Source organism: Branchiostoma lanceolatum, chromosome 3 (assembly GCF_035083965.1).
Source record: "Branchiostoma lanceolatum isolate klBraLanc5 chromosome 3, klBraLanc5.hap2, whole genome shotgun sequence".
Lineage (NCBI taxonomy): Eukaryota > Metazoa > Chordata > Leptocardii > Amphioxiformes > Branchiostomatidae > Branchiostoma > Branchiostoma lanceolatum.
In genome coordinates, this window is record NC_089724.1 from 22,433,290 (window position 1) to 22,458,959 (window position 25,670).

Here is a 25,670-nt window from a genome sequence, read left to right on the forward strand (position 1 = left end):
ATTGTGTTTATGTTAGTTTGTGATATTATTGACAATTTTGTGACATATTACTTACTTACTTACTTTGGCCTACTACCATTCCTTGGGCATAGGTCACGGACTAGTTCCCTCCCCCTGGTGCAGTATTAAGTGACATATTAACTGTCAGGATGATGCAAGAAGTTATGGATTTTTTTCTTTTTGATTGTGGACGATGGCTTTGGCCTAATTAGGATATATTGTGCCGGAAACACAAGCAGTGAATATTTCATATGTCACTCTTTTAAGTAAAAAATTACTCAAAACAAGATTGATATCTATCTGTGTTTCCATAGCTGACAGTTTTACTCCAGACAATAAAATCTCACAATTTCATGGAAACAGTTGCAACCCAAGCCATATATACATACTCTTACCATATTACAAAGTTCACCATGAAGATATAAGTAATACTATGTAATGTAATTCAAAGGTTCCACGTACATGTATATGTACAATTTTCGACAAGCTAGTGGATGCACCCATACATGTAGGGCCATATAATTTCAAATTTTGGTGTCTCTATAAATCTATGTGTATAGTCAGCATCCCTCATTTATTTTGAGTAATGTGTTGGCAATTCCAGTTCAACTTTGATCCAGAACCCCACATTTCTGTTGTAACTTCAAACTGAAGCACGATTCAAGTTTGACATTCATGTACATGTGCATATTGGTCACTGTAACTTGACTTGGATGTTTAAGAATACACAGTAACAGTGAATGACAGTAATACTCAGGTTGAGTAACAGTAGATGACAGTAATACTCAGGTTGAGTAACAGTAAATGACAGTAATACTCAGGTTGAGTAACAGTAGATGACAGTACTGCTCAGGTTGCAGCCTCCCCCTCAGGCTCCTCAGGAGGGGGAGGGGGGAGGATGTTGGGGAACCTGTGCTCCTCATGAGGTGCCAGTTTGTCCTGATCTGCCAGCTGAGCCTCGATCTGAGCCAGTCGGTTGTACTTGGCCACTCTCTCCCCCCTCCCCAGCCCTCCAAACTTGGCAAACTTCACCGCCAGACCAACAGCCTGCAACGAAAAGAAAGTAAGAAACTTAGCAATAGGACATAACACTACAATCATGATTGAGTATATTCAACTTTCATATTTCAATTCTATAAATGACTTCAAAAGATCAAAATGTAACAACGTAAGCTTTCACTTTGACCAAAGCCTATAAAAGTCTGATATTCTTTTCTTTTGCCTTTTTTGGCCAGGAAACATTCTTTTTGAAAAACATGTGGCCACATGAACTCTGTAGTACGACCAGGCTTACCAGATCTGCCAGCATAGTGTCAGCTGTGTCACCCTGACAGGCAGCCAGCACCACCTCACTACCACCGTCTGTACAGGGAGATACAATAGGTCAGTAGCAATACATATCAATCGGTAGCAATCTGTGCTACTCTCATCTTTAATGTCTGCATGATGAAACAGGAGGTATAGAAAACCTCCTCTGTTACTACTGTCTCTTGTCACATAATAGTCAACATCATCGTAACATGACGTAAAGAGAACTCCAAGACGAGATCTGACTCAACGATTTGAAGAAGAGTGTATAAACGGGTTAAATACTTCGTCAAAAGCTCCTCTAGTACTTTTTGACATTTTGCAAAGTTAAAAGAAAAGCTAAACTTAAGATGCTGACCTTCCACAAGTTTGGCAGCATCCATGACATCACTGACAGTTGTGAGGCTGTGCAGGGAGAAGACTGCTGCGCTGCTCCTGGTCTCCTCCATGCCCTGCACCAGGAACTTCTCCGTCCGTGGGTACACCTCGTCACCCATCAGGTAACACTTCTCACTGACGGCCTGGGTCAGCTTCACCCATGCAGTCTTGTCCTGGGTGGGAAAGAGGGTGTAAAGGGATTTAATATTGCAATATTATTTATTGATTATAAGTATAGATAAAGAGGGCCTAGTATTAGCTATATGCACTTTTCCACACCTCCTGCACCTGTTTTACCTATTGTAAATCATATTATGTATTTTCTTGCTGTACAAATAAATAAACAAACAAACAAACAATTTCCAAGATGAGCAATGACTGGGGTTCTAACATCCAGAAGCAGGGTCACTAACCACTAGACCACATTGCTATATGCACTGATCAAAATCATTGTCAGTAAGTTTATGAGGTCAATACATTGTCACATCTTAACTGTTAATTATCATCATGCATTGCTGAAAAACCTTCTGAGTCACAAGTAATAAAAGCCTAGATCTGAACAAGTGATGGACGCTACCCTAAACACCATTAAGCACTTGGAGATAAAGGGCCACGGAGGAGACGTCCACTAATAGAGTCTCTCAAATACTACCATAAACCAATGGTATTGTCCAGTGTGGGGGTGTACGGGTGTCTTATTACTGACACTTTACAGTGTATGACAATACGTGATGACAACTGTCCCCTCCGCCTAAAGTGGGAGGACCCAGGTAGTTCCCACGGGAAAAGAAAATCTAAATGGGTCAGAGTAGTGCAGGTTTTGTGCACCTGGTCCTTCCTTGTTATTGTTGGACATTGCTGGGAACATTTTGAGAACTGCCCAGCCTTCCATGTCTAGTGTTACAATACAAGCAGGGTGTTAACATGGGGACAAGTGACATGTAACATAACCAGCCTATTAGCCCTGATGTTAGATTACAGCACTGATAACCTCCATGTACTCTGTGCAAGGCCCTGGTCTATTACCATAGTATGGACAATGCTCCCTAGTAATGTCTTGCTGCAAATTGAGTTGCTATAACTAGCATAAGCCTTCAAAAGCTACAGCAAAATGATTATGAAATCATAGATAATTATCTAATCATAAAACTGTAAAACAGTATGGACAATGACTATAGTAATGTTTTGCTGCAAATAGAGTTGCTAGCGCTAAAAAACTGGTCAGCAAAATGAGAGAGTGTGTTTTGATTAGCAAAGCATAAATGATTATCTAAATTTTTATTATAAAACTGGAAAACATCCCAAGTTTGCGGCTATGTCATCACACACACACCTGTTTCCTGAGGGGGTCGATGAGTGCGATGACCCCCGGGTAGCGGGTGAGGATGTCGTTGTAGAAGTCCACCATGTCGTCAGGAGTCTTCTGTGTTCCAGTCATCACCTCATATTTGCCCTTTTCCTATGCGCCAAAGAAGATGTGACAAATTTGTACAACAAATGATATTCATGAATCTTAACATATGGCTACTCTTGACTGCCACCAAGAAGGTTTAGCAAATTAAGAACAATGAAACATCTGATGCCTATGGCTCAAGAAAATTGCTATCACAACTGGAGACTTTCACCCTTATAGTGCACAACTTTGTCCTGACCATCTAAGAGTGCTTCATATATCACCATAAGTCAACATACACTTACCCTCCCCACCATCAGGAACCTAGTATCCTGGGTGGCAGTGGTGATGGTGGAAGGCAACTTTTCATTATCTACAAGTCTTATCATTAATTTGCTTTAGAATTGTACATCACTATTTACCAAAAGGATGCTAATGTAGCATACAAAATTGAATTGACTTGACAGAGGTGTTAGAGAGACAAAGCTGCCTGAACTGGTGATCACAATGAAAAAGGAAGGGGTGTCATTTTTTTCTCCCTCCCTACCTATTTAAACCTCTTCCACCTGTAGATCTATGAATGCATCTCAATTTCTGTAGCTTGCAGTAGAAGTCAGCAGGAAGGACTGGACTAGATGTGAGTAGGATGTTATCTCACCAACTCAAACATCTCGTGAGCAGCACAGTTGATGGCCATGTGCACGTCCTCCCCTGCCTGCAGCTCCAGCGCAGCCAGCGCCTCCTGCACCAGGTCCAGCGGCTGTTCCAACTTGTCGTACAGGGGGGCGTACGCACCCAGGTCTGTCGTGTTCCTTGCTGTAACCTTGGGAGGGGGCAATAGGGGATTAGAAAAACTTGTTCCTCATGTCTTCTTGTATCTTTTCCATAGATCAGGTGGAGTGGAGGTGAATATTTCCTGATTCAAAATACACCTACAGCTGTTTTGCAGGAGGTTTAGAGAGCACTTTTATTTCTTGAGTGGAAGGCTATACTCAGTATCCTATCCTGTTCAGAGGGACTGTTTCTAAGACTTGCGGCAGAGGTGTCCATGACAGATATGCAGACACCCGTCTCTGTTGGTGGACCTGGTCCTAAGTGACTGTGACTTGCTACTCCAGCATGCATTTCTCAGAACAGGTGAACAGTTTATGCCTGAAGTATGGATTTCACTAACTATTGCTTAGTTGCAGGAGCACCTGTCAAGGAAAAATGTTGCCTTGTGTAAGATATTTCTAAGGTTCCCAAAGGAGAAGTGGCGATAATGTACATAACAGAACTATTGACACCCATCCCTGCATGTTGCCATTGGAGTTTTGCGAAGTGGATGGTATGAAACTTGGAACTTCAGACTGAGTGTGTATGACTTAAGTACACATCTAAGCCATTTCTTTGAACAGTCCAGGATGCTCTTTCTACGCTTCGTTTCCAAGGAATTTTCTTTACGGTGGTTATTGGTTCCTAAAGACTCAACAAAAGCTTGGCAATGGATGACACTTCAAAACCTCCTTGAGTGTAGATTTCATACTTTATGGTCATCAACTTTTCTGTATTAGTAAGAAGAAATCCTTGACTTAAATGCATCCTTGGACAATGCGTTACCGTAAAAAGCTGTGTTTTCTAGTAACATGCATTTTTTCTAAAAATGGCCAATATTCTTGATGTGAAGTTCAAAGACATGCAAAACACTTTCTAAAATCCTATGGTCTTTCAAAAATATTTTTTCACCTCACAGGAATTAAGCTTACAATGTTGTATGCATATTTGTCCTAGTGCTGATTACACATCTGCTTGCCTTAGATAATATTTGCTTTGTCTGCTGCTGTTTTGCTTTCTTACCAAACGCGTGTCCGGCACACGAAAGCGGCGTCTTCCTGTTTAGTTTTGGTTGGAACGAAGACAAAGCAAAACCTTATTCCTCCCATGACTCACTGCCAACAATGTTCAAAGTACAACATGAAAATACATCCGGAGCACTAGGGAAGGGCAGGAAGACATCATGCAAGTACTTAACAGCCTGAATCGTGCAATTGTCCCCAGTAGGAAGTTTTATATTTCAGGACAGAAACACAGACTGCAACATGCTTTGGACTTATGAAAAACTAAAATCAAAGTAATGAAGGCTTTTTGTCCATCAAAAGTGTTCCTTACTGGAAGATAGAGTTAATCAATTGATAAAAGCCTTTTCCCACTTTCTTCCTTTTTTTATGTCCAGTATGTCAAGCTAATATCATGACCATAATACCTTGTTGGCACACTTTTCATGTAGCAAATACTGAAGAAAAATATGTGAGGAAATATGTAATTTCCTGGCTATTGAGCAAGGACCAGTCTGCCTGACAGGTTGGCAGTGTTTGAGTCATACGGAGGGTAACCCGACTCTCTGCTGCGGTAGGCACAAACATTGCTTACGTAAACATACACACAAAAACCTGCTACAGGCATTGTGACGACGTCCGCACTGTCAAAACTTTCAAACAGAAGTATTGGCCACGAGGCGTGTGCCTGATAGGAGCGTCGTCCAGAGTTGTTTAGACCTCCTACAGTGACTGAACGTTCTTTACTGTTGTTGTTGATATCATCCCAAAAAGAAAGAAAAAAGGCTGCACTCTCCTCCATGGCCACCTGCTGACACCTTTACCCCTTAACTGTTTTCAAAGCCGCTGGTGTAACAAAATGGAGGTGAACTTTTCGTGACCTGAACTTCATACAGTAGACCCATTAGGGTGCACGTTCCCTCTCATTCCTGCAGTATTGAGTTTCGCTCTCACATATCTGGCCATGCGGATACTGTTAAAGTTTCTGTCCGTTGGAAGATTCAATCAAGGATTACTGACTTCTCAGGACGTTGACTGGATAGACTTGTCATAACAAAAACACCAGCCGCAGCTGGGCAAGGCTAAACAAACTTCGCTGGCGACAACTGGCTGGCGGCCAACACGTGGCCGCCTTAACGCCATGCAAGCTGATTCTCAGATTCCTAGAAGTCTTGGGGTAGTTGCATGATGACTTTTGAGTGTGTTTTTTTCCTTTTATTTTTACTTGCACATTCTCCACTTAAATTTGGGGATTCTACTTTTCTATGTGTATTCAAATTACTAAAATATATGACATTCTTTCTGGCATCATGTAAAAGGAAAGAGCAATATTTATTACAAAGTACTCAATGTTTAAAAGATACAATTAACGCAATTGATTAATGCAAGCACAGATTTAAGGCAACAACACTGCATCTACAATTGTTTCTCTCCATCTCTCCATCTAATAGAAATCAATGCACACAATAAACCCAACGGATAGGTTATCACCAACACTACGACTTTAAGGGAAACCTGTCATGATGAATTGAAATCATGAAACATCTCTTGTAGCAATCACAAAGAATCTTCAATCTGATGGTCCTATATAATCAAACAAAAATATCCTCTGACACTCGGGCAGATGTCTAATCTTTTTCTTTTATTATTTCCTTTTACCAAATATGCAAGTTTTTCAGTTGTGACTTGTCCACTCGTAGCCATCCCAATGGCAAGGACCACACCCTTTCTCAGGGTGACATCTTCTGGGAAGCATACTGTATCAGTTCTGACCTGTTTTGTGCTCATGTCTGTCATCGCTGATCTACCGGTCCTCTCCGTACCAGTGCCCCATTGAAACTTACAATAACCTCTTCATTGTAAGGTTACAATAACAAATATACCATCACGTAGCACATTGGGAAATAGCTAAAAATGGGTAGGTTGCTCTGCGTGGGGCAGAATAGACCATGTCAAGCAATGTTACCAGAGAAACTACCAAACAATAAACAGTAACTGTCCAACCATGTTTTACTCTTGCCCCTGCCAGATTCTTGAGGACCGCAATGGAGATGGATTGATAAAACTACAAGAGCGTACAGAAATCGCAATAAAAGGTGGCACTTAGGACATTTGAGAACAAGTGTAGCTTGTAAGGACTCACATCTTCTCTGACTTTCATTCGCAATGACCCGGAAGATGTGTCAAGGGGCAGCCATTATCGCTACTCGCTTTGGCATAATGTCGTCATGGCAACGGGTCGTGCTGCACACCGTACCGTTCCCAGCTTTTGCGCGCACCTGCTGGACATTGTGTCGCCCAAACAATCATCAACAAAAGCTGACAGGCGCAGAAGAAATGGCTGCCACCGTTGGCTACTGGGTAACAAATGGCACAGGGGGAACCCAAACCTCCTGGGAAGCCCAACTTTCAAACAATCACAGCGATAATGTGTCCACTTGAAAAGCCACTATCTTTCATCATCAGTAAATAGCCAATAATTCATGGGTATTATTTCTTCATGAGAGCTTCTCGAGGAGAATTTCTTTCTCCCCATTTTCCATCAAAGGGTTAAGGTTTCTCCCTGTAAAACCAGACAGAGCAGAAATGATACTAGGTAAATACCAGGCACAAAGGAAAACTCAACAGCAGTGTAAAACATGGCCGACGGGCCACTTGAAAGTTGGAAACAACACAAGGATTCGATCTCTATCTCAAGAAGCAAGATCCCCTAAAGACTCTGTAAGCACGGAAAAGTGTGTAGAACATCGCATTCCTTTGGAGATGAGCCAGTGCCATTAGGGCATTGGCCCCACATTTCTGTCTCCAGCAGGTTCTGTGCAAACAACCCACTGATTGGTCAACCTCTTAATGACTTCCCTTGAGCTGGAAGTTGATTGGTCCAAACATGGATGTCACCAATGGAGCAGGACAACCATTAGTTTTATGCAAATGAGGAGGAGGGCAAACATAAAAATCTGGGGTTCAGAGGCAGGTTGGAGAGTGTTCCTTACGACTTCAGCTAGGAAACGTCCCTCTCCAGTCTGGTGAGACATTGCCCAGCACAGCGACAGAGATCTCACATCTAGGCACAGGTAGGCTGGAGAATCTCAACTTCTACTTCTTCTTGGAAAAATAAGCTACTGATTTTAATTTCCTCATGCATGCCATTTTAAGGCCACTAACTAATCATTTTGGTTGTTTTTTTTCAAAATGATGACTTTCATGCACAAACACTTAAAAATGTCATATCTCCTTATAATTATTCCAGACGACACACGGCTCGAGAGTTGGGGACTGTTAGTCCAACCTTCAGAAGCACAGGTAGGAATTGAAATGTGATATATTCATACAATTACACTGTACAGTTAACAACAGCACACAATCACATACCAACATCAATGCCTCTATGAAATAGGACTGCAGATTCTTCTAACTTTGTTGTATTTCTGAAAATCTGACTTTCTTCTTCTAAAATGCCAAATATCTAGCCAGGTACTTGTCTTTCCTCTTAGATGCTGTTGATGACCCTAATAAGGGATTAGCTATGTTCAGCAGGGGCCAAAAAAGTCAGACTTTCAATAAAGCTCCCCAAATTCCACAGAAATGAGCTAAGATGTATACAAATCTAAAGCATAATAGACCCCGTTGACTTGCGAGTACAGCAGTGCAGATCACTTTGTTTTTAGCTCCTAGCTCTGTTTCCTCACAGCCATGTGTGATCAAGTTGTGTGTATATGAGAGAGACAGGCTAGGTCACTAAAGTCAAGATGTATATTTGTACAGCCAAGGGGGACGGATCTAGATGGAGGCACTGGTTTAGGGTGTTGTAGAAAGACATAACCACTGAGGAGGACCCAAGGGTAGTGTTATAGTTGGTTTCCAACAAATCCTCAGGGCTAAATGTGCAGAAATTATCTTGATCCAGTTTTAGTTCACAGAAAGTTTAGTCTCCCAATGGTCAAAACAGAAAGGGCAGATGCTACAGACAGTTAATACAGGTTCAAGGTTTGATATGAGCCTTTCCTGCTACTAATAGTACTAGAGAGCCTTTAGCTTATCTTGGAAAGGGGAACTTGAAAAAACTACTCCATTTTTGTTAAATTATATTAAGGAACTCACAAGTCTTTACTTAAAGTCATTTTGCCATGTCATAGTTTGCTTAATATACAATTCATGTTTAGAGAACTTTTTTATGGTGAGTTTCCTATATAAGTGGCTTGGATATCCATTTCCACCTGCGTGAGCCATGTAGCACTGAAGTCTACCTCAGCACAGGAAGTGTGCAAACATAATGGGCAATAAGAATGCAATGCTTCACGCCTTCTGAAGTACAATACCTGTTTTGTTTAGACAAGCTGACTGGTCAAAGGAGAAGAAAACTGTTAGGTATTCCACAGGAAACCAACAGACGTCAAACTTCCTCTAATTTATCATCAAGAAATTCCTATATGGCATTGTCAAGGCTCTGGAAAGCCAGAAAACGATACAATTTTGGCAGACTGTTTAAAACATCTTGCAATCACAGATTGGGCTTAGAATAAGACAAAGCAATTACTACCTGAGTAAAGGAGTTGCAGAGGTTTTTGATATACTCAGTAGTTTTACATTCAACAGGCAGCACCTGATGCACGTTAGTTTAGGGCTACCTCACTCCCCAAATTTGCATAAACTGCAGCATATAAGTTAGTAGGGGGACACTTAAGAACTTAAGTCTCTTGTCGTTTTGTGCTGAGACATCCATGGAAGCTCCATATGAAGTACTTTTACATGGAAATTGCGACGGCATGCCAATCTCTCAAAATGTCCCCATCTAAAATAGCATCTCATGTGCGGAGCACGTGACATCTACCCCTCTCACTTTGATACATTGTACTCTGTTTATAACACTTAAGGCTTTGTTTTGACAACCTCACCTGTTTTGAAACAAGAGGACCAAAATAACCATCTTGCCACCTCCCACTGAACTGTGAAAACCTAGCCCTGACCCTTGCTCTAACTGACACCAAGCACAAAAACGACTCTTGTAGGGTTGTATCTAGATTGCAAACCGTGATACTCCCTCCTTAAACTCAGGTATCAAGAAAGCTCTTCAGTCTCCTGTGGGAAAATAAGATTGACCTGAGAGTTAGATGTCCCTTTGTTGCAAAAAGCTTACATATCATTGTAACCTGTCGTTCTAAAGCAGCAGGTGGGGCAATCAGAGTGGTGCAACAAAACTCCTTGGATCGGAGGGGTCAGCTTCTAAGCTGTAGGGCTTGAGGCATCTTTGAGTAATACAGAACTTCTTTGATTCTCTTGTCAATTTTGTTAATCAACAAACTAGTACTAACATGCCAATTGCTCTTATAATCTATAAGCCTCAATTATAAAATATTGGATTCATTGAACATTTCTGCACAGACACAAATTTGTCTGTGCAGAAATAGCATGCACAATTATTTTTCCTTTGGGAGCTGATTTTGGGTATGATGAAGCATCATATTGTCATTAAACTTTCTTCATCAGAAAATTCAATGAGTTGAACTACCAAGACATAGGCAATCAACACATGTAAGAGATATAAGATTCTGACATCTTTCTTTTTCTTAACCAGATCTGATCAAGTGTACTTCTGCAAAGAGGATACCTGACTGACGTTACACAGAGAAGGGAAGACCACAACCTGCTAAACAGTGTCAGCAGACAGTCTGACGGCAATGGCCATGGAACTCAACAGGCGTTACATTTTCCTGCTCGTATCGTGCCTCCTACTACAGCACCTTGCTATGGTTACCTCCTGTCCAACCAGCCCTGCATGCTCCTGCGATGGCACAGACGTCGACTGCGACAGTCTTGAGTTGAACGTCATCCCAACCAACATACCCACTGATACCACTGCTCTAAGTCTCTCCCAAAACCAAATTTCAACTCTCTCTGTTGACGTCTTCTGTCCCTTTGACAGTTTACAGACTCTTGACTTATCCTACAACCATCTTGAGGTTCTTGGAGAAGCAGCGTTTTGCAGGCTGTCCACCATAGTGACACTTGACCTCTCACACAACAGCCTTCAAGACATTCATGAATCCACATTTGATGGTCTTTCATCTGTCCAAACTCTGAGACTCTCGTACAACAACATGAAGACTTTGCCAAATGACTCTTTCTCCGACCTGGCAGGTCTGAAAACGATTGACCTGTCCCACAACTCTCTGACAGAGCTGCCTGAAAATATCTTCCTCTCCAGTGATCTCAACAACCTGGATCTTTCCTACAATAGCTTAACCTCCTTCCCTCTCTCTCAGGCTCTGCCACTGGATAAAAGCTTTGCAAGTATCTTCAACTATCAACTCAAAGTCGACTCCAACAGAATCACAACCTTCCCTTCCTCTGCCTCTGCACATTTTGAATATTACGTGTGGGCAACAGTAACTATGGCAGACAATGCCATCAGCTGCGATTGCGAACTACTGCCATTCACAAACATGCACAAGGCAGGCATCTACAGTCCATTTGATTGGCCAGTCTACCTGGCATGTGGCAGTCCTGATTGGCTACAGGGACAACAGATCTACTACCTGGACACCGCAGAACTGACCTGTATCGCCCCAAATATCACGAGTACCGCCCAGGATCAGGATGTAAACGTGGTCCAGGGAAACAGCACCATATTGACCTGTGATGCAACTGGACTACCAAACCCAACAATCGTGTGGACATTGCCAAGTGGCGTCACTATTGATTCTTCTACAGAGGGAAACACCAAATTCACCCTATCAGAAACTGGCGCATTGAACATTGCTGACACAGAACCGGCTGACGAGGGCAGGTACAAGTGTGAAGCAGAAAACACATACGGAACTGTTGCCATCTACCACAATGTTACTGTAATGAAAAGGCTGATGAGTGAGACAGTGGACAACAGTACACAGAAGACACTGCTGTCTTCAACACAGGCTGTGACATCGCCTGTGACTGAGTCAGAACACAGCATCTGGAACAGTCTCATCCCAGATGAAGCCATGCCAATCACTGTGATCGTATCGTCCATGGTTGGAAGTGTGCTAATCATTGGCGCCAGCATAGGAGGGGTTAATCTTTGTATTACAAAGTGTACGGCTGCCAAAATAACACAAGTGGTTCCCATTTAGACACCTTTTTGTGATCTAAAGTCTTAGGAAATGCTTTCTTGTCCTCACATCAACTAAGTAACCCATGTGAGCATTTGTACAAATGACATACATGTATTTATGATATTCAGTTGTAAGTATAATATAGTACTGTACTGTAATACAGTAGTGTCTTCTGTGTACTAAATTAGGTCTGCATGACTGTATATAGCTGTGGGATGGACCTGTTGAATTGCACCGTTGAGAGAAATGACGACACTCACCCCAGATTTTGCTGCCAGAGCTTTCCCCACCTGGTTGTGGATGTTGGTCAGCATTCTCATGGCCTAAGAGTGGAGCAAGGTGATTGTTTTAACTTAGAACCACAAACAAATTTGTGTGGAATTTCTATGAAAATCTTCTGATTTTATGTATTACATATAATGTTGATAATCAAAGGCAGATTTAATACTCATGTACATTTTGGTACTATTGTATAAGACTGGTGTATATATGAATCATGTACAGCCTCTAATGTTTCGTATTTGTAAATTTTATGATGATGATGATAAGATGAATGTAGAGTGAATATATGTAGCTATAAGAACACCATATTGTTGCAGCTGTATTTTGTGGTTTTGCCTGCTTGTAAGTGAGTAAGTGAGCGAGTGATGAGTATGGGTGTGAGAAAAGAAGGAGGAGGATAGGAAACAAGAGAGGGAGGGAGAGAGGAAAAACAAGGGATACCTTACAGTACCTGCAGAAAACTGAAAGACTCTAGTTCTATTCTAGTTCTATTCTAGTTCTATTCTATATTTCCTAGTAGGGGTATCGCACAGACGGGGTGAGGCGCAGCATATACAAGGAAGGAAAGAGTATTCTCTCCTGTCCTTATACCCAAATGAAAGGGAGAGAAACAGCAGACCTACCTCTTTAAATGGCAGGCCAGGTTTTGGCATGATGAGAAGTTCTTTGATACAGTTCAGCTTGCCCGGCCCGGCTCTGCCACCATGATACACACACACCATTGGCAGGGGCAGTCTCAACTTGCTGGACACCTGCAAAAGCACCAGTGAACAAAAACAGTTCAGCAACGCCATCAGGCAACGAAATTCAGGCTCAGTGGTTTTAGACTGTTCAGGCTGTTTCACATGCAATGACAATGATGTGCCCTAGTAATGATATCATAAGAAGTTCTGAACACACAATTCCCATCCTGAGTCACACCTATTGCAATCCCTGTTAGCATTGGCTGAGTCTCCACCAATGATTCTGCATGTATGACATGAATTAAAAGCTGTCTAGACAGTTACCTCTCCTGGCCTGAGGGCTGCTACATGTGAGTACAGGGGCTGCCTGCTAGCCTGGGCCCCAGCCTCCAGTAGGGCCAGCGACGCTGCACACACGGCCTGTATACCACGGGGAAGCTCCTCCCTGTAGGGACAAGGATGCAGAGGACATTTTGAGTATCAAGAGGAAGGTCGATCATCAACTGAAAAATTAAGTTTGCCAAGCACTGCTAGGAATCAAACCCACAACCTCTTAATTCAAAGTCAGGTAACCTATTAATAAGCAGGATGCTGATTAAGTGTGATAAAGTTATATAAAATCATGAGAAGATTTGAGAACATTTTCAAGTACTTTGGCTGTGGTGGTAGAATGACACTTGTTGCACTGCCCTTCCCCTTCTTCCCCTTGCCACCCTTCTCTGAAGGTGCTACTTTGGGGGTAGGTGCTCGGGGAGACTCCTCTTCCTCTTTTGCTTTCTTAGCTTTGAGCTCCTCTTCAAAGTCTTCTAGGATCTTGCCAATAAAATTCCTGAAAAAAATGTCCATGCATGTTTTAAATAGCTGAGTAAATTTTAAAAAAGCAGGCTGAAATACCTTAAACTTTCTTGGCTTTCAAACTATGTTCTGTGAGAGGAAATGTATTTCAAACTAATGATGGAAATTGAAAAATAATAGAACTTATTAGATTCCCACACACTTTACTCTCTGGTCTCCTTCCCTCTGATTGGCTACCTCTGTTCCAGATAGGGCTTCCGTGATTGGTCCAGCAAGATACTCCATGGCAACCTTTAATGACTCTGCCATCTCTGTCTCCTCTTCCTCTGTAATAGTAGCGTCCCATTTGGAAGTGGGAACAGTAACTGTGCAAAGTACCTGAAAAAGGTGTATGTTTGCTGAGGTCATCAGAAAATATATATAGACCATTTTTGAAAACTGCAACCTGATCATTGAAACATGGGGTGGAACAAAAGTTAAGGAAGTAGGTCATTGTGCAATCTTAATCATAGAAAATTCCCGACGAAAAAGGCATAATAAAAATTCAAACTTTGGGGCAGGGAAAGGGAGACCAGGCCTTGCAACATTTTCAAAATATCATGTGAGGCAGATCTGAAAAGATTGCATGAACATAAACGAGTGAAGCTATGTAAATGAAATCACCCAAATTTTACCTTGTCTACATTGTTGACCACTCCATGGATTTCTGCTTGTATGGTTGGTTGGCCCCTACAGTCTGCTACCTCTCCGACTGTGACCTGGCTGACTGTTGGTGGTTTAGCAAACTGTTGGAAATATTCAGCCTGCAAAGTGTGCATGGTCAATGAATCAGTGTATCCCAAGCAAGTGCATAATATCACAACCAAATTACGAAAACAGTCTGGTATTTGTTTTAAAGCAGTGAGGACATTAGATTTAGAGGTCATTCAGAATCAGAACTGAAAACTGTTTTGATGAAAACTCACGAGATGGCCATAGACGTCCTCTGGGTTCTCATAGAACATGTCGTTGAGAACCTGCTCCATGCGCTGTGGCACCAGGTTGTCCTGGTAGAACTTGACGGCCTGCTGCTTCAGCTCGTACAGTTCCCGCGCCTCCCGCGCAGAGCTGGACGTCGTGGCCCCGCCCAGGCGGCTCGTTGGGGCTGATGTCATTGTAGGCTGTGGAACTGAGGTAGAGGATAATAGACATGCAGAAGCCATGAATTCTAGAGTATGAAAGTTTCTGTTGTTGCTGAATTAATTTAAGTAAGCAAAAGTCATTCGTTGATAAGATGTGGTAGGGATGTCCTTATTGAACACCTTTTTGACCTGAAAGGAATATGCTGATGCAATGCTCATATGTTTAGTGTAATTTCATGTTAGTATTTTGAGAGGAAGCTAGTCTGAGTCAACGTTATGTGGTTAGAAGTAAAAATAATCATAAAATTCAATTTGAATTCAGAATGTTGCCAGTTATTTGACTGGATAATTAATACATACTGTAAAAGTCTAGGACACAACAGTTGTTCTATGACATACACATGATAGCATATTTGGAGGAGTTAGCAGACTTCGTAGTCATCAGAAGCTAAAATCATGCCCTTCCAATATCATATATGGTACACATCGTCGTTGGGAGGGGGGGCGAAGATAATGGTACAAGTTCTTCTTCCTCTCACTCACCGTCCTCTGGTCTTAGTCTGACAACTGGTGTGTTTCAGGCTTCCACTGAGAAGACAGTTTAAATAGCGAGGCTAGGAATCCACTGTTTGTCGACAGATATGAAGAAAAAAGGTTTGAAAGTGACAACGGCAATTTTTTTCCAAACTAATCCGCCATCTTGTTTTGGTTGCCATGAACGCGGATCGAATTTCAAGGTCAGAGGTCAGCGCTATCGTTTTCATCAAATTTCACCTTCAAGTCGGCAATTTCGTAGATTTTATGTAGATTTGCCACCAAAGCGTGTCCTTAGTCTTCATATGGTGACATTTTCGGTGTAAAAAGTTGTCAAAATGTCTGGAAACCATTACCGGAAGTGAAGAGACGTTGCTGTGGGCATTGACATGCAAATCAACAAGTTGCTTTGGATTCAGCAAACAAACTTCAGTCTGTAGTTAGGGTGAGCTCCGAACTTTCTGTGCCGGTCAAGGTGTTTTGTCGTCTGCTTTCTGACTTGAACGGAATGTAATGAGTGTACTTCTCTGCACAAATATCTTGTAAGCCGCGATACCGGGATGGCCAGCGAGGGGCAGACCCCTAGGGACCGGAGGACGAGCGCGGTCGGGGCGGGGAGGGCTGTGTTGCCGAGGCGGCGCACTCGGCGGGTCGTGGCCGTCACCAAGAAGAAAATAGTGGAGGACGAGTTCATGGCAGCCGCGATCGGCGACGTCAAGTGGCTGGAGCAGAGCCTGAGGGACGGCAGATCTACAACGGCCATGGACAAAAACGTAAGGCAATTGTACCATTGATATTTTCAAGTGTCTCTAACGTTAAGGTGGGAGTAAGTAGGTGGGTAACAGGTGTACATATTTGGGGGGGGGGGGTGCTTTACATTTCAAGTATAAACTATAACCCCCCCCCCCCCCAACACACAGTCGTCTTACAATAACCAGTTTATCATTTTTCAGCAATGGTAACTGGATGTAAAAACATTGTGTACATGTACATTGGTGTGGAAATAAATCATGGCTTGCCTCGATTGTCAATATACTCTGGTATTAGTACGTAAAGAGACTTACACACCACAGTGATGATAAAGGTGAACTGGGGATCAATTTTTGCGGTTGATGGGATTACAGGCTAAAATGTACAAAGTACTCTCTTTCTGCCTTGCCAAATTCCCAGTAAATGACCAAAGTCTCCATGGGGATTACATTGACAAGTGTTGGAATGAATTGCTTTTTACCACTCAGGATGTGCTTTAACCAATTATCTGCTATTCCAGTGTCCCACATTTGCCTTTTGCTTTCATTGAAATTTTTCCATTGCAGTATTGAATACCAGCATGGAGGGCATACAATATCACCTTGTTGTTTGGAATGTGGTAAGTTTCAACCTACTCTTTTGTCTCAAATGGTTGTTATTTGTGCCTGAACAGGGTCTTGCAACCATCCACCTAGCTGCCCTTCACGGCCGACTGGAGTGCCTGAAGCTCCTGGTGGAGAAGTACAGGGTGGATGTGGACTTTCCCAGCAGCACCGGCTGGAGGGCGGTCCATCTGGTCATCAACAGGGAGACCGGGAAGAGGGCTCACAGATGTCTGCAGTACCTTCTGGAGCAGGGGGCAGACCCTTCTGCGTGAGTACCACTCTTTTCATGCGTCTATTTATTCATCCCCAGTAACAGATAGCTAGTCCCTTCAGTGTCCAATGAACACATAAATTACACCATGACAGACAGTATATTCTAGTCAACATAAGCAAGACTCAATGTCAAAGTTATTCAAGTCGAAACAGGGGGGAGGGTCCATTCTAGTAAATAGAAAAAACATGCATTTAGCTTTGATAGGTCTTTAATTGGTTCAAACCCACTTTTATGAAAACATTGGCTTCTACTGTACGTAGATTGCTGTAACATAGAACAGCAAAACAGAGTGCTATTGCCCAAAAGTGGGTTTTTGTTTTTCTGCAGTATGAATGATGACAGCCTGACACCTGTCCATCAGGCGGCCAGTGAGGGACTTGTCGACTGTCTTCAACTGCTGATTGATTGTAGGGGAGTGGTCGATGTCATAGATGTCAGAGGTCATCGACCTATCGACCTTGCCAAGCTGTGGGGTCACAGGAAATGTGCAAGGTCAGTGTCTTCATACCTTCATAGCCAAACAAGGTGACATCATGTTAACCCTGGTGTTCATAGCCTCAGAGACAGATAAAAGGTAGGAGGATGATGATGATGATAAAAGTTAATGGCAGTGCAATATAGAGTTGTAAGATGTCTTCACGGCCCTCTATTATCAGTAATACTTGTGTCTTGTCAACACCATTGGCCCAACAGCACTAGCATTCTTTTGAAAGTGATCATATTAGCCAGCAGGAAGAGTTGTTAGCAGTTCAGATAGAGATCAATGTACAATCTTCTGAACCTTGAACCATTTTCTTTCAGAATGCTTGCATCAGTCATGTGGTCCCAAGAGAAAGAGTTCTTTGCCAAGGAGATGAGACAACTCGGCCAAGTCACGGCCAAGTACTGGGACTTTGAGCGGGACACCGCGGAGACAAAACGTGCTGAGCAGGACTTCTACGGACAGGTGGCATTCGGTAATTGGATAGACGATAAAGGCCTCCCTCCGAAACTCAAGCAGATGGACTTCCTCTCACGCCCCGAGCAGTTCCCGACAAAGCCCAGCACTACAAAGTCTAAAACCAGCACACGGTCAGCGGAGGGCACTACCACTGGCTCTGGACTGTACAGACCTAACAGCAAAGTAGCAGCTCCACCACCTGCAGTGTCCAGCCCCAAGAAAGAGGCTGTTATTAGGGGTATTCACACCACCACTCAAAAGTTTCCAGTAAGAGAACAAGGGCTGAGGCCCCCTACCCAACCTCCACCAGAGATCATAGAACCCCCAATGTCCCCTTCAAAATCCCCTGTTTCACCCCAAAAGGACATGAAGGTCATTCACACAAAGCAATGGAAACCGTTCTTTACAAACGTAGAGTCAGAACCTCAAACTGACATCTTCCGTCCACACGAGGTACGCAGGAGTGTAGAACCGGAAGAAAACGACCCCTTCTCAGGTCTCCAACGCACCAAATCTCAACCAATCACAAGCCATGTGGGGTACGACCTTGCGGAGGTTGAGAGGCCAGTGACGTCCGGTGGCTTGCGCATGCCCGTATTGCCAGAAGAGGTAATCCGACGAGGCTTGTCCCGACAGAGGTTACCGCACGAGCGGATCAAGATGCCACAAGAGTTCAAGTGTGTGAATATCATCGACGTCCAACAAAAGAGGCTCCCAGATCCTGAGGTGCGACAGGGTGAGGCAGCCATGCACCTGGCCCAGACACTGGAGTCCAACTTGTTCCAGCTGGCTGTCAGAGACAATAGGATGAGCACTGGCAACTCCTCAACAGTGACCTCTAGCACCGACATCCAGTACTCCAGAGAAAAGGTGCTGAACACAATGAAGAGGTTGCAGAGGCCCCAGCCCTTCCCTGCGATGCCAGGACCTGACTATGTGCTGAACCTGAGTGGAACCATGGGTTCATAGGTAACAATGAAAGTCAGGATTTTTTGGCAAGACCTTGGGGCAGAGGTCTTTATTTCATCTTCTTTGCTACATCTATGACTGTAGATACTGAGCTCTTGATGCTTATTTCCCCTCTGCAACTTTCAAGTTTGTTTTAGATTTTGTACAATCCATCTGCAAAGAAATGGTTTGAATATATTAGTACTTGGAGAAAGTGGGAGGTTTATATTATATGTGTATTTTAAGGAGGGCAATATCAGTTCCAAGTAACAGGAAGGACTTTTTATACAACAGTTCATGGAAGTGGTTAATATGCACTGGTCTGTTCTTTAGGCTACTTCTAGCTTGATTATATACACTGTACTGTGTTCTTGTTTTGTAACAATACTGTTACAGTGAGTCTTAGTATGCTAATAGTACTAATGTTCATTCAGCACCTTGGCAGCAGAAGGAATCCCATAAGTTTCCTATAGAATTCTATGAAATATAGCAATTCTGTGAAATATTACAAAGAATATATTTGATTTATATTGATCCTCAGATGTTTATACATATAATTGTTTAGAGTTGTTAATTTCATGGTATAATAGAAACCTGACAGCTGAGTTTGCCATACATATTGCATTGAATGCTGCTGCTGTTTTCAAATTATTGTTATAATTAGATGACTAACAATGATAAATAAAACTCAATTGGGTTTCTTTAGCTACTGTTTCATTACTTTGCAAGGACTTAAACAGGAGTCTTGACTTTGAAGCATGACTTCCCTGCTCTAGTTACAGTAAGACAGTATGATACACCATATGGTGGGCAACTCAATAAAGTAAGGTGGGAGGGTGAAGGTGTTGCCACATTCCTAGCAATGCATGGAAATTAAGACAGTTTATTGAAATCTTTGGTCAAATCATAAAATTTGAAGTACCATTTCTGACGCTCGATTGCATAGGTTGGTTTTGACAATGGCAATGTAAATAGGTCGTGGTAACTCTGAAACCGTCCAAAGCCTTTTCCCTGGTATGCTTAATAAGCTGTGTGTTGTGATCTATTCCTCTTCCATAGCAAGAAGTTACCCCGATCGAAAAGCTTTACGTAGATTTGCGAGCGGTACGCCAAGCCAAGACCCAGCGGATTAAAAAAACGATCTGTGGCGTCTAGTGTTCTACGTCTTCCCAAACAGAGAGATCTGTAATCAGTGTGAGTTTTAGTGAGTGTGTGAACTCTTGCCGTAGATGTCAGGTTTTTCGCTATAACAAGTATAAGGCGTATATAATATAGTTTTCTTGAAGGGGTTATGTCTATTTTCCCCGCCTATCGGGGAACTGTACTTATCTGTTTTAATCAAACTAGGCGAGTTGATCGAAGAGTAATACAGACACAGAAGCGTCTTGAGCCCCGGGCCTTATACGCGAGTGATCTGTGCCGTTAGAACAAATACACCTGTTTATCTAGCTCGACCCTCCTTCCCCGAACTCACTAAGTTGTCTCTGTCCGGACCGACTGGCCAATAGGAGCGGCGCGTTACAGACACGTCCCGAGCCCCGGGGAAGCCGCGGCACCAGGAATATCGATAATTCCCTCCCCTCATTACAGAACAGACTCCACAAATACCGTCTACCACAGCCGGCTCCACGGTACGGAGAGATCCTGTCCCCCGGGACGCGCCGGGATTGGGGCTGACCACAGATCACCCCGCAAGTGCCTTTTGCATTAGTACGTAATCCTCAGTAATAACTCGCTGTAATAGTTGCTAATGTGACAGAGGAGAGCTCAAGAGTTGTGTGGAAGTTTGCGATGTCAGCTTGGCGAAGGTTCTGGAGTGGTGAGAAATTAGGAAAAATGACTTTAAACATTGATTGGAATAGAAACAGTGGGACACAAAAGTGCTTTTAATGGCATGGGCTTCGGGCATGTGGAGAAGAGATTCGAAGACAGTTGCAAATATCCGAGAGCACCATGAGCGTGGCATGTAGTTGAGACAACTTCAGCAAACCTTATATTTCAATTTACCATATGCGCCAAATTGACGAAGTATTTGAAAATTAATTAGGCCAAGTATGATGTATGAAAACTACCCAAGAAACGAAAGGGGCTATAGGCTTACAGCAAACTTTACAAGTACAAGAGTTCTTTGGAAGTCATAAATCAGAGGTTTTCAGTCAATTAACTGTCAAGTACAGCCGTAGTTTCCTTTTAGGCTGATAGCCGTTGGCGGGTTTCTTGAAACAGGCGCCATATGAACATACGGATGTATTATGTTTGTAATAAAAGCGGTATGATTAATGTTCCTACAACAGTTGTTATCAACTTCTCAAAGTTTTCAGTAAACACGTTTCCAGACTGTCTATCGACACGAGGAAATGAACGTTACGGCGGGGAACTGATAAATCACAGGTATGGTGCACAAACCAGGCCGGATTCTGGCGTTAGTACTGTGAGACTTACAACACCATGTTCCTATCTACCTCCAACAGTACACCATCACCAGGCATTGTCTCGGCTTTCCTGGCAAAGGGAAACGAACTGTCATCGTTTACGGATGAAACTGTTTGGAGACAGGCTGGAGTTCTCAGACATCTGACTGTCCGGGATGTCCGTCTCCATCACCTGTCTACATCTCCGCGGACTTTAGGCGGACTCCTCTGATAAATGACTCCACGGAGCTGTTGATGCGAACTCTGGAGCCAGACGGGCTCCCTCCAAGTCCTGAAGTGTCGCCGTTTTTGTTTTAGTGTCTGCGTGAGTTTAATCCACTTACGTGATATCGCAACTTTAACAACTCACAATACCCGCCTCTTGCCGAAGCGATGTTTCATACATGACAGTCTCAGCACGATGCCACTCCCGCGGGTTATTTGTTATGTCCTGCACGAAACAGCGAGGACAATTTGTCTCCTTTCTAAAATAGGCCAGGAGACGGCTACTGACATAGGCTGATGCCTTTTTAACTGTATTCGTCTGTAGCATTTTTGCATTATCATGGATAAAGTCATAAAGACATTGTATCAAAGGACATCATATCGACTCATCGTGACAAAACAAGTGCAAACAACTGGGTTTCCACTGAAGTTTGCGGTGCAAACTCGAGTTTTCGTAGAGTTTCGTACAAACTAAAACGTCGTGCGCGTGCTGATTGACGAAAACTGTTGTGGTCTCTTCTTATTGTAAATGCATTTAAGTTCGCGTGGTTTTCATTTCGCGGAGGGGGTAAATAGAGTGTTCGTGGTGGTTTGAAGTTCGCGTTTGAAACAATAGTAGTGCTACAGTCATTGGTGGGCAAAAAGTTTCGCAGTGGTTTTAAACTGAAGGGTTCACCGCGAAAACCGCAAACATAAAACGACCGCGACATTTCTGAATTTACAATATTCAAGAGTCTTATCTTATGAACTTTGAACTCCGCACTAAGTGCTTAAATGACCAGGGTTTTTTTAGAATGATGAGGAGCGGAAGGCTACAATAGACTGCCAGATTCTCGGCATCCGTGAGCGCCCGACCCCGCAAGGTTCACCGACAGACTGCGGTCAGAACGTCCCGAGTGACTCCGGATCAAGAATCGATACGTGTGGCCGCCACGCGCCGTATCGCCAGCCCAGATCTCCCAGCAATAATTGGTGGCATGAATATAATTGTGGGAGAAATAAATGGGATTGTCAGGACCCATCAGGAAGGCTGGTGCCAGGCAGGCTCACAGGAAAGATCATCTCGCCGCCGAGGGCGAAGGCCAAATAGAAAGGATTTTGTCTTTTGAAACGTTTTGATTGCTTTGGTGTGTTCTTACTATTCACGTGGTAGCATCAGCAGACAAGGTTGAATGAAATACGCCACGTATTTCTGGTCACATATCGATCCGTCTTCATACTTGTTTAAAATCTATATCCACCAAATGGCATTGATGATACTGTTGGAATTTTAAGAACTAGAAATGACATTTTAGGTGTTAATGATAACCTCGTGTGGATCGGAATAAACATCAGCTTAACTTAACTCATTGCCTTGTACGCGTTAGTGCAGTATTACACAGTCTGTCTCTGCCATCAATGGGCGCGTAAAACGGTGAAACGATCGTAGAAATCTCCGCAGGCTTGGTGAAACTGCCGTAAGAATTACCGTCCTGTGGTAATAGGCATACCGACGGAGTCATGAATTCTCTCCCAGCCCGCTCCCGCCGCCTCTCTTTCACACAGCCTCGTTAAACTTCCCCAGCTGATAGCTTTTGTCACAAGACAGCTATTAACATGTTGTTTCTCCGACTATCGATATGAAAGCCGTCTTTCATTTGACAAATACGTTCGTCAGCATGTGGAGCCCGGCTGTCTGCTCGCGCGCAGGGGACGCTCCCTGGAAAGATAAAAATTGATGACGGAAAGTTTCTCCTGAGACGGCTTGTAATTTCAAGCGACAATTTGTTAAGTGGAGTAACGCGGGGACGGGGAACTGGTTCGGTTATTATTGGTGCTATCAGTCACTTCGCTAGCAGAACAATAAATTACGACATCAGAAACACTAACGCCGCGGTCGACATACCGAACACTACAACATTTACTGATTTGTTGAACGTGAAACTTATCCTAATCATAATCAAATCGTTCCTAATCATCGCCATTAGGATCGCGTCAATACCAGTACAGTTGAGTGCGTCACTATACACAGCAACGGCGGATTGTAGATTACCGAACAGTATTGTATTTGCTGAGCAGGAAGTATTATATATATGAAACACCGACGCCGTTGGCATTACCGGAGCAATGAATAACAAACTTCCAAACGGAAAAGTCAGGTCCTAGATACCTAACTGACAAGATAACACTTGATTCCGTTTGCGTGCACGCTCACTAAGATTGCAAATATCCACCACACCACGACTGTCATAACCCAACCAATACGATCTTTCCATCCGCTGGAAAATCCACCTTCCAAGGACATCTGAAGGGGTTAAAACGGCGCTAAAACAAGTAGGGCGTGCGCATAACGTAACAGGCGCATCGTATGGGCCTGCCTGTTGTATAGCCCTAACTATGCGATAAATAGTCACTTATCGTCGAGCAGCAAATTGACTTTACACTGGGAAAATTGCACCTGCTGAAGTTTAAACTGTGCAACATCAAGCATTTCAGCACCCTGGACAGTATTCTAATGAGGGAATAGCGGACCTGCCTAACTTCAGACGGTCAGGTTAATAGTAGTGCAGCTATAGTGGCAGGAGTGTCATACACAGAGTTAGGGAGACTCTGTTAGCAATTCAAAGGGTGATACGGAGTGTAGGTTGATGCATATGAAGGTAATGATCAAATCATCTTCTGAGAAGGATCCTATTGTGGAGAACGGAAGATTTTCTGGAACCTTTGAATCAAGAGCTTAAAGTTATTGGGGATGAAGCACAAAGTGCTGGAGCGGCTAACATTCCTCAAAGTTGAGCCCAAGATGACCGTAATTATTTCCCCCCATGTGCGTCCGGCGGCCATAAACGTATGTATTTTTTCTCCATGCACACCGTAGGTAACGTCTACTCTTAGCAAGAAGTGTCATGGGTTCTTCAGAGGGGTTTGCCATTTCTCAAGCAGGGAACTGACAGCTTCATGTGACGGACGTCACAGGCGGACCTGACTGATGCCTGGGAGTATCTTCCCGATCCTGTCAAAAGCTCGGCCGCCCGGAGCCTGACGTCAGACTGACGTATTAAATCAGACCTGTGGGTTACTCTGGGTTAGTTCTGGTGTGCGCAGATTTATTTCCATGATCTACATTCTGTCACGAGACTGTCCTTCACGTCTCATTGCTTTGGACGCAAGGGTAGAATGCATACTTAGCTTACAGAGTCACGTCAGATTAAGAAAACAGGGCTAAATTTCAATTCATTCGAAACATAATCAGACACATCTATATGGCCACTTTTATGGGAAAATTCCTGAATGGAAAGGAAGCTCTGCGGTGTACAATCACTATAGCTTTCGTCGATGTGACATCTTCGGAATGACATTAAAAGTTCTGCTGTAAAAGTTTCTAAACGAAAAGTGACGTATGTAGTTTCATAGTGCTAGTTGCTATAATGTCGTCAGGAGGCGTTGAGGCGATCGCCTCATGTCTGCGTGCTAAAGTGGCACTGACTCCGTCTCAGTCATCTTGGCGTCTAACAGCGTTCCTGTTGGCCTCCCATGTCCCAGAGGGAGGCGCGGACCTACCCCTTATCCGCCGCCCAGGGTCCGCCGGTTCGCCCTGGCCGCACGCAGATAGTCTTGTTATAGGCTATTGAACGCATCTTCAGTCATCGCGGCGTCTGGAAGCGTTACCCCCGCTGACAAGGCCTCCAGGGACGCCGCTGATGCTCCGTCTCTGTCTTATCTATGCTCAGATCGGAGAAGGAGAGATGGCCCGTAACTCAAGCGAATTAATGAGCTTAGTTCCGGTCAGAGACGTTCTGAATGGAAACTTTTAGGGCGTACATAGAAATTGGAATAAGGACGTTACTTTACAATATTGTTATCAACTTTAAAATCTCATTGTATACTGTAGTGCCGTATGTGCTACAAATGGGACAGTTTGATAAACCCCGTATCGTTTTATGTTGTTCGTCTGTCGTACTGTGTGCTGAAAATATGAACCGTCTGTTCTAACAGGGCATGAGGGCATTATTTCTGGTTGATATAACGTTACCAAGAGTACAGATACGCAGATCACAACCCAGTTTGAACGCCCTTTGTTCATTGTCATTGATGTAAACACACAGTGCGGTATTAACATTTCAATGTCACTATCATGT

The 25,670-nt window shown here is 43.3% G+C and overlaps 3 protein-coding genes across 3 annotated transcripts; 2 read left to right on the forward strand and 1 right to left on the reverse strand.

Annotated features, from left to right (window-relative positions):
- Positions 1-301: 301 nt before the first annotated feature.
- LOC136431064 (enolase 4-like) lies at positions 302-15,612 on the reverse strand. Its single transcript, XM_066422265.1, has 13 exons — positions 15,409-15,612; positions 14,710-14,912; positions 14,419-14,547; positions 13,947-14,122; positions 13,602-13,778; positions 13,274-13,394; positions 12,890-13,018; positions 12,245-12,307; positions 3,738-3,902; positions 3,020-3,145; positions 1,667-1,859; positions 1,295-1,362; positions 302-1,047 (listed from the first exon to the last, which is right to left on the reverse strand). The coding sequence occupies exons 2-13, from the start codon at positions 14,896-14,898 to the stop codon at positions 850-852; spliced, it is 1,734 nt and encodes a 577-aa protein (XP_066278362.1). The 5' UTR covers positions 14,899-14,912; positions 15,409-15,612; the 3' UTR covers positions 302-849.
- On the forward strand, positions 6,477-12,572 carry LOC136431066 (peroxidasin-like). The gene is made up of 3 exons (XM_066422267.1): positions 6,477-7,967; positions 8,144-8,196; positions 10,469-12,572. The coding sequence occupies exon 3, from the start codon at positions 10,572-10,574 to the stop codon at positions 12,000-12,002; it is 1,431 nt and encodes a 476-aa protein (XP_066278364.1). The 5' UTR covers positions 6,477-7,967; positions 8,144-8,196; positions 10,469-10,571; the 3' UTR covers positions 12,003-12,572.
- Positions 15,613-15,682: 70 nt separating the features above from the next.
- On the forward strand, positions 15,683-19,621 carry LOC136431065 (ankyrin repeat domain-containing protein 53-like). Its single transcript, XM_066422266.1, has 4 exons — positions 15,683-16,172; positions 16,823-17,022; positions 17,356-17,520; positions 17,830-19,621. The coding sequence occupies exons 1-4, from the start codon at positions 15,960-15,962 to the stop codon at positions 18,935-18,937; spliced, it is 1,686 nt and encodes a 561-aa protein (XP_066278363.1). The 5' UTR covers positions 15,683-15,959; the 3' UTR covers positions 18,938-19,621.
- The last annotated feature ends 6,049 nt before the right edge of the window (positions 19,622-25,670 follow it).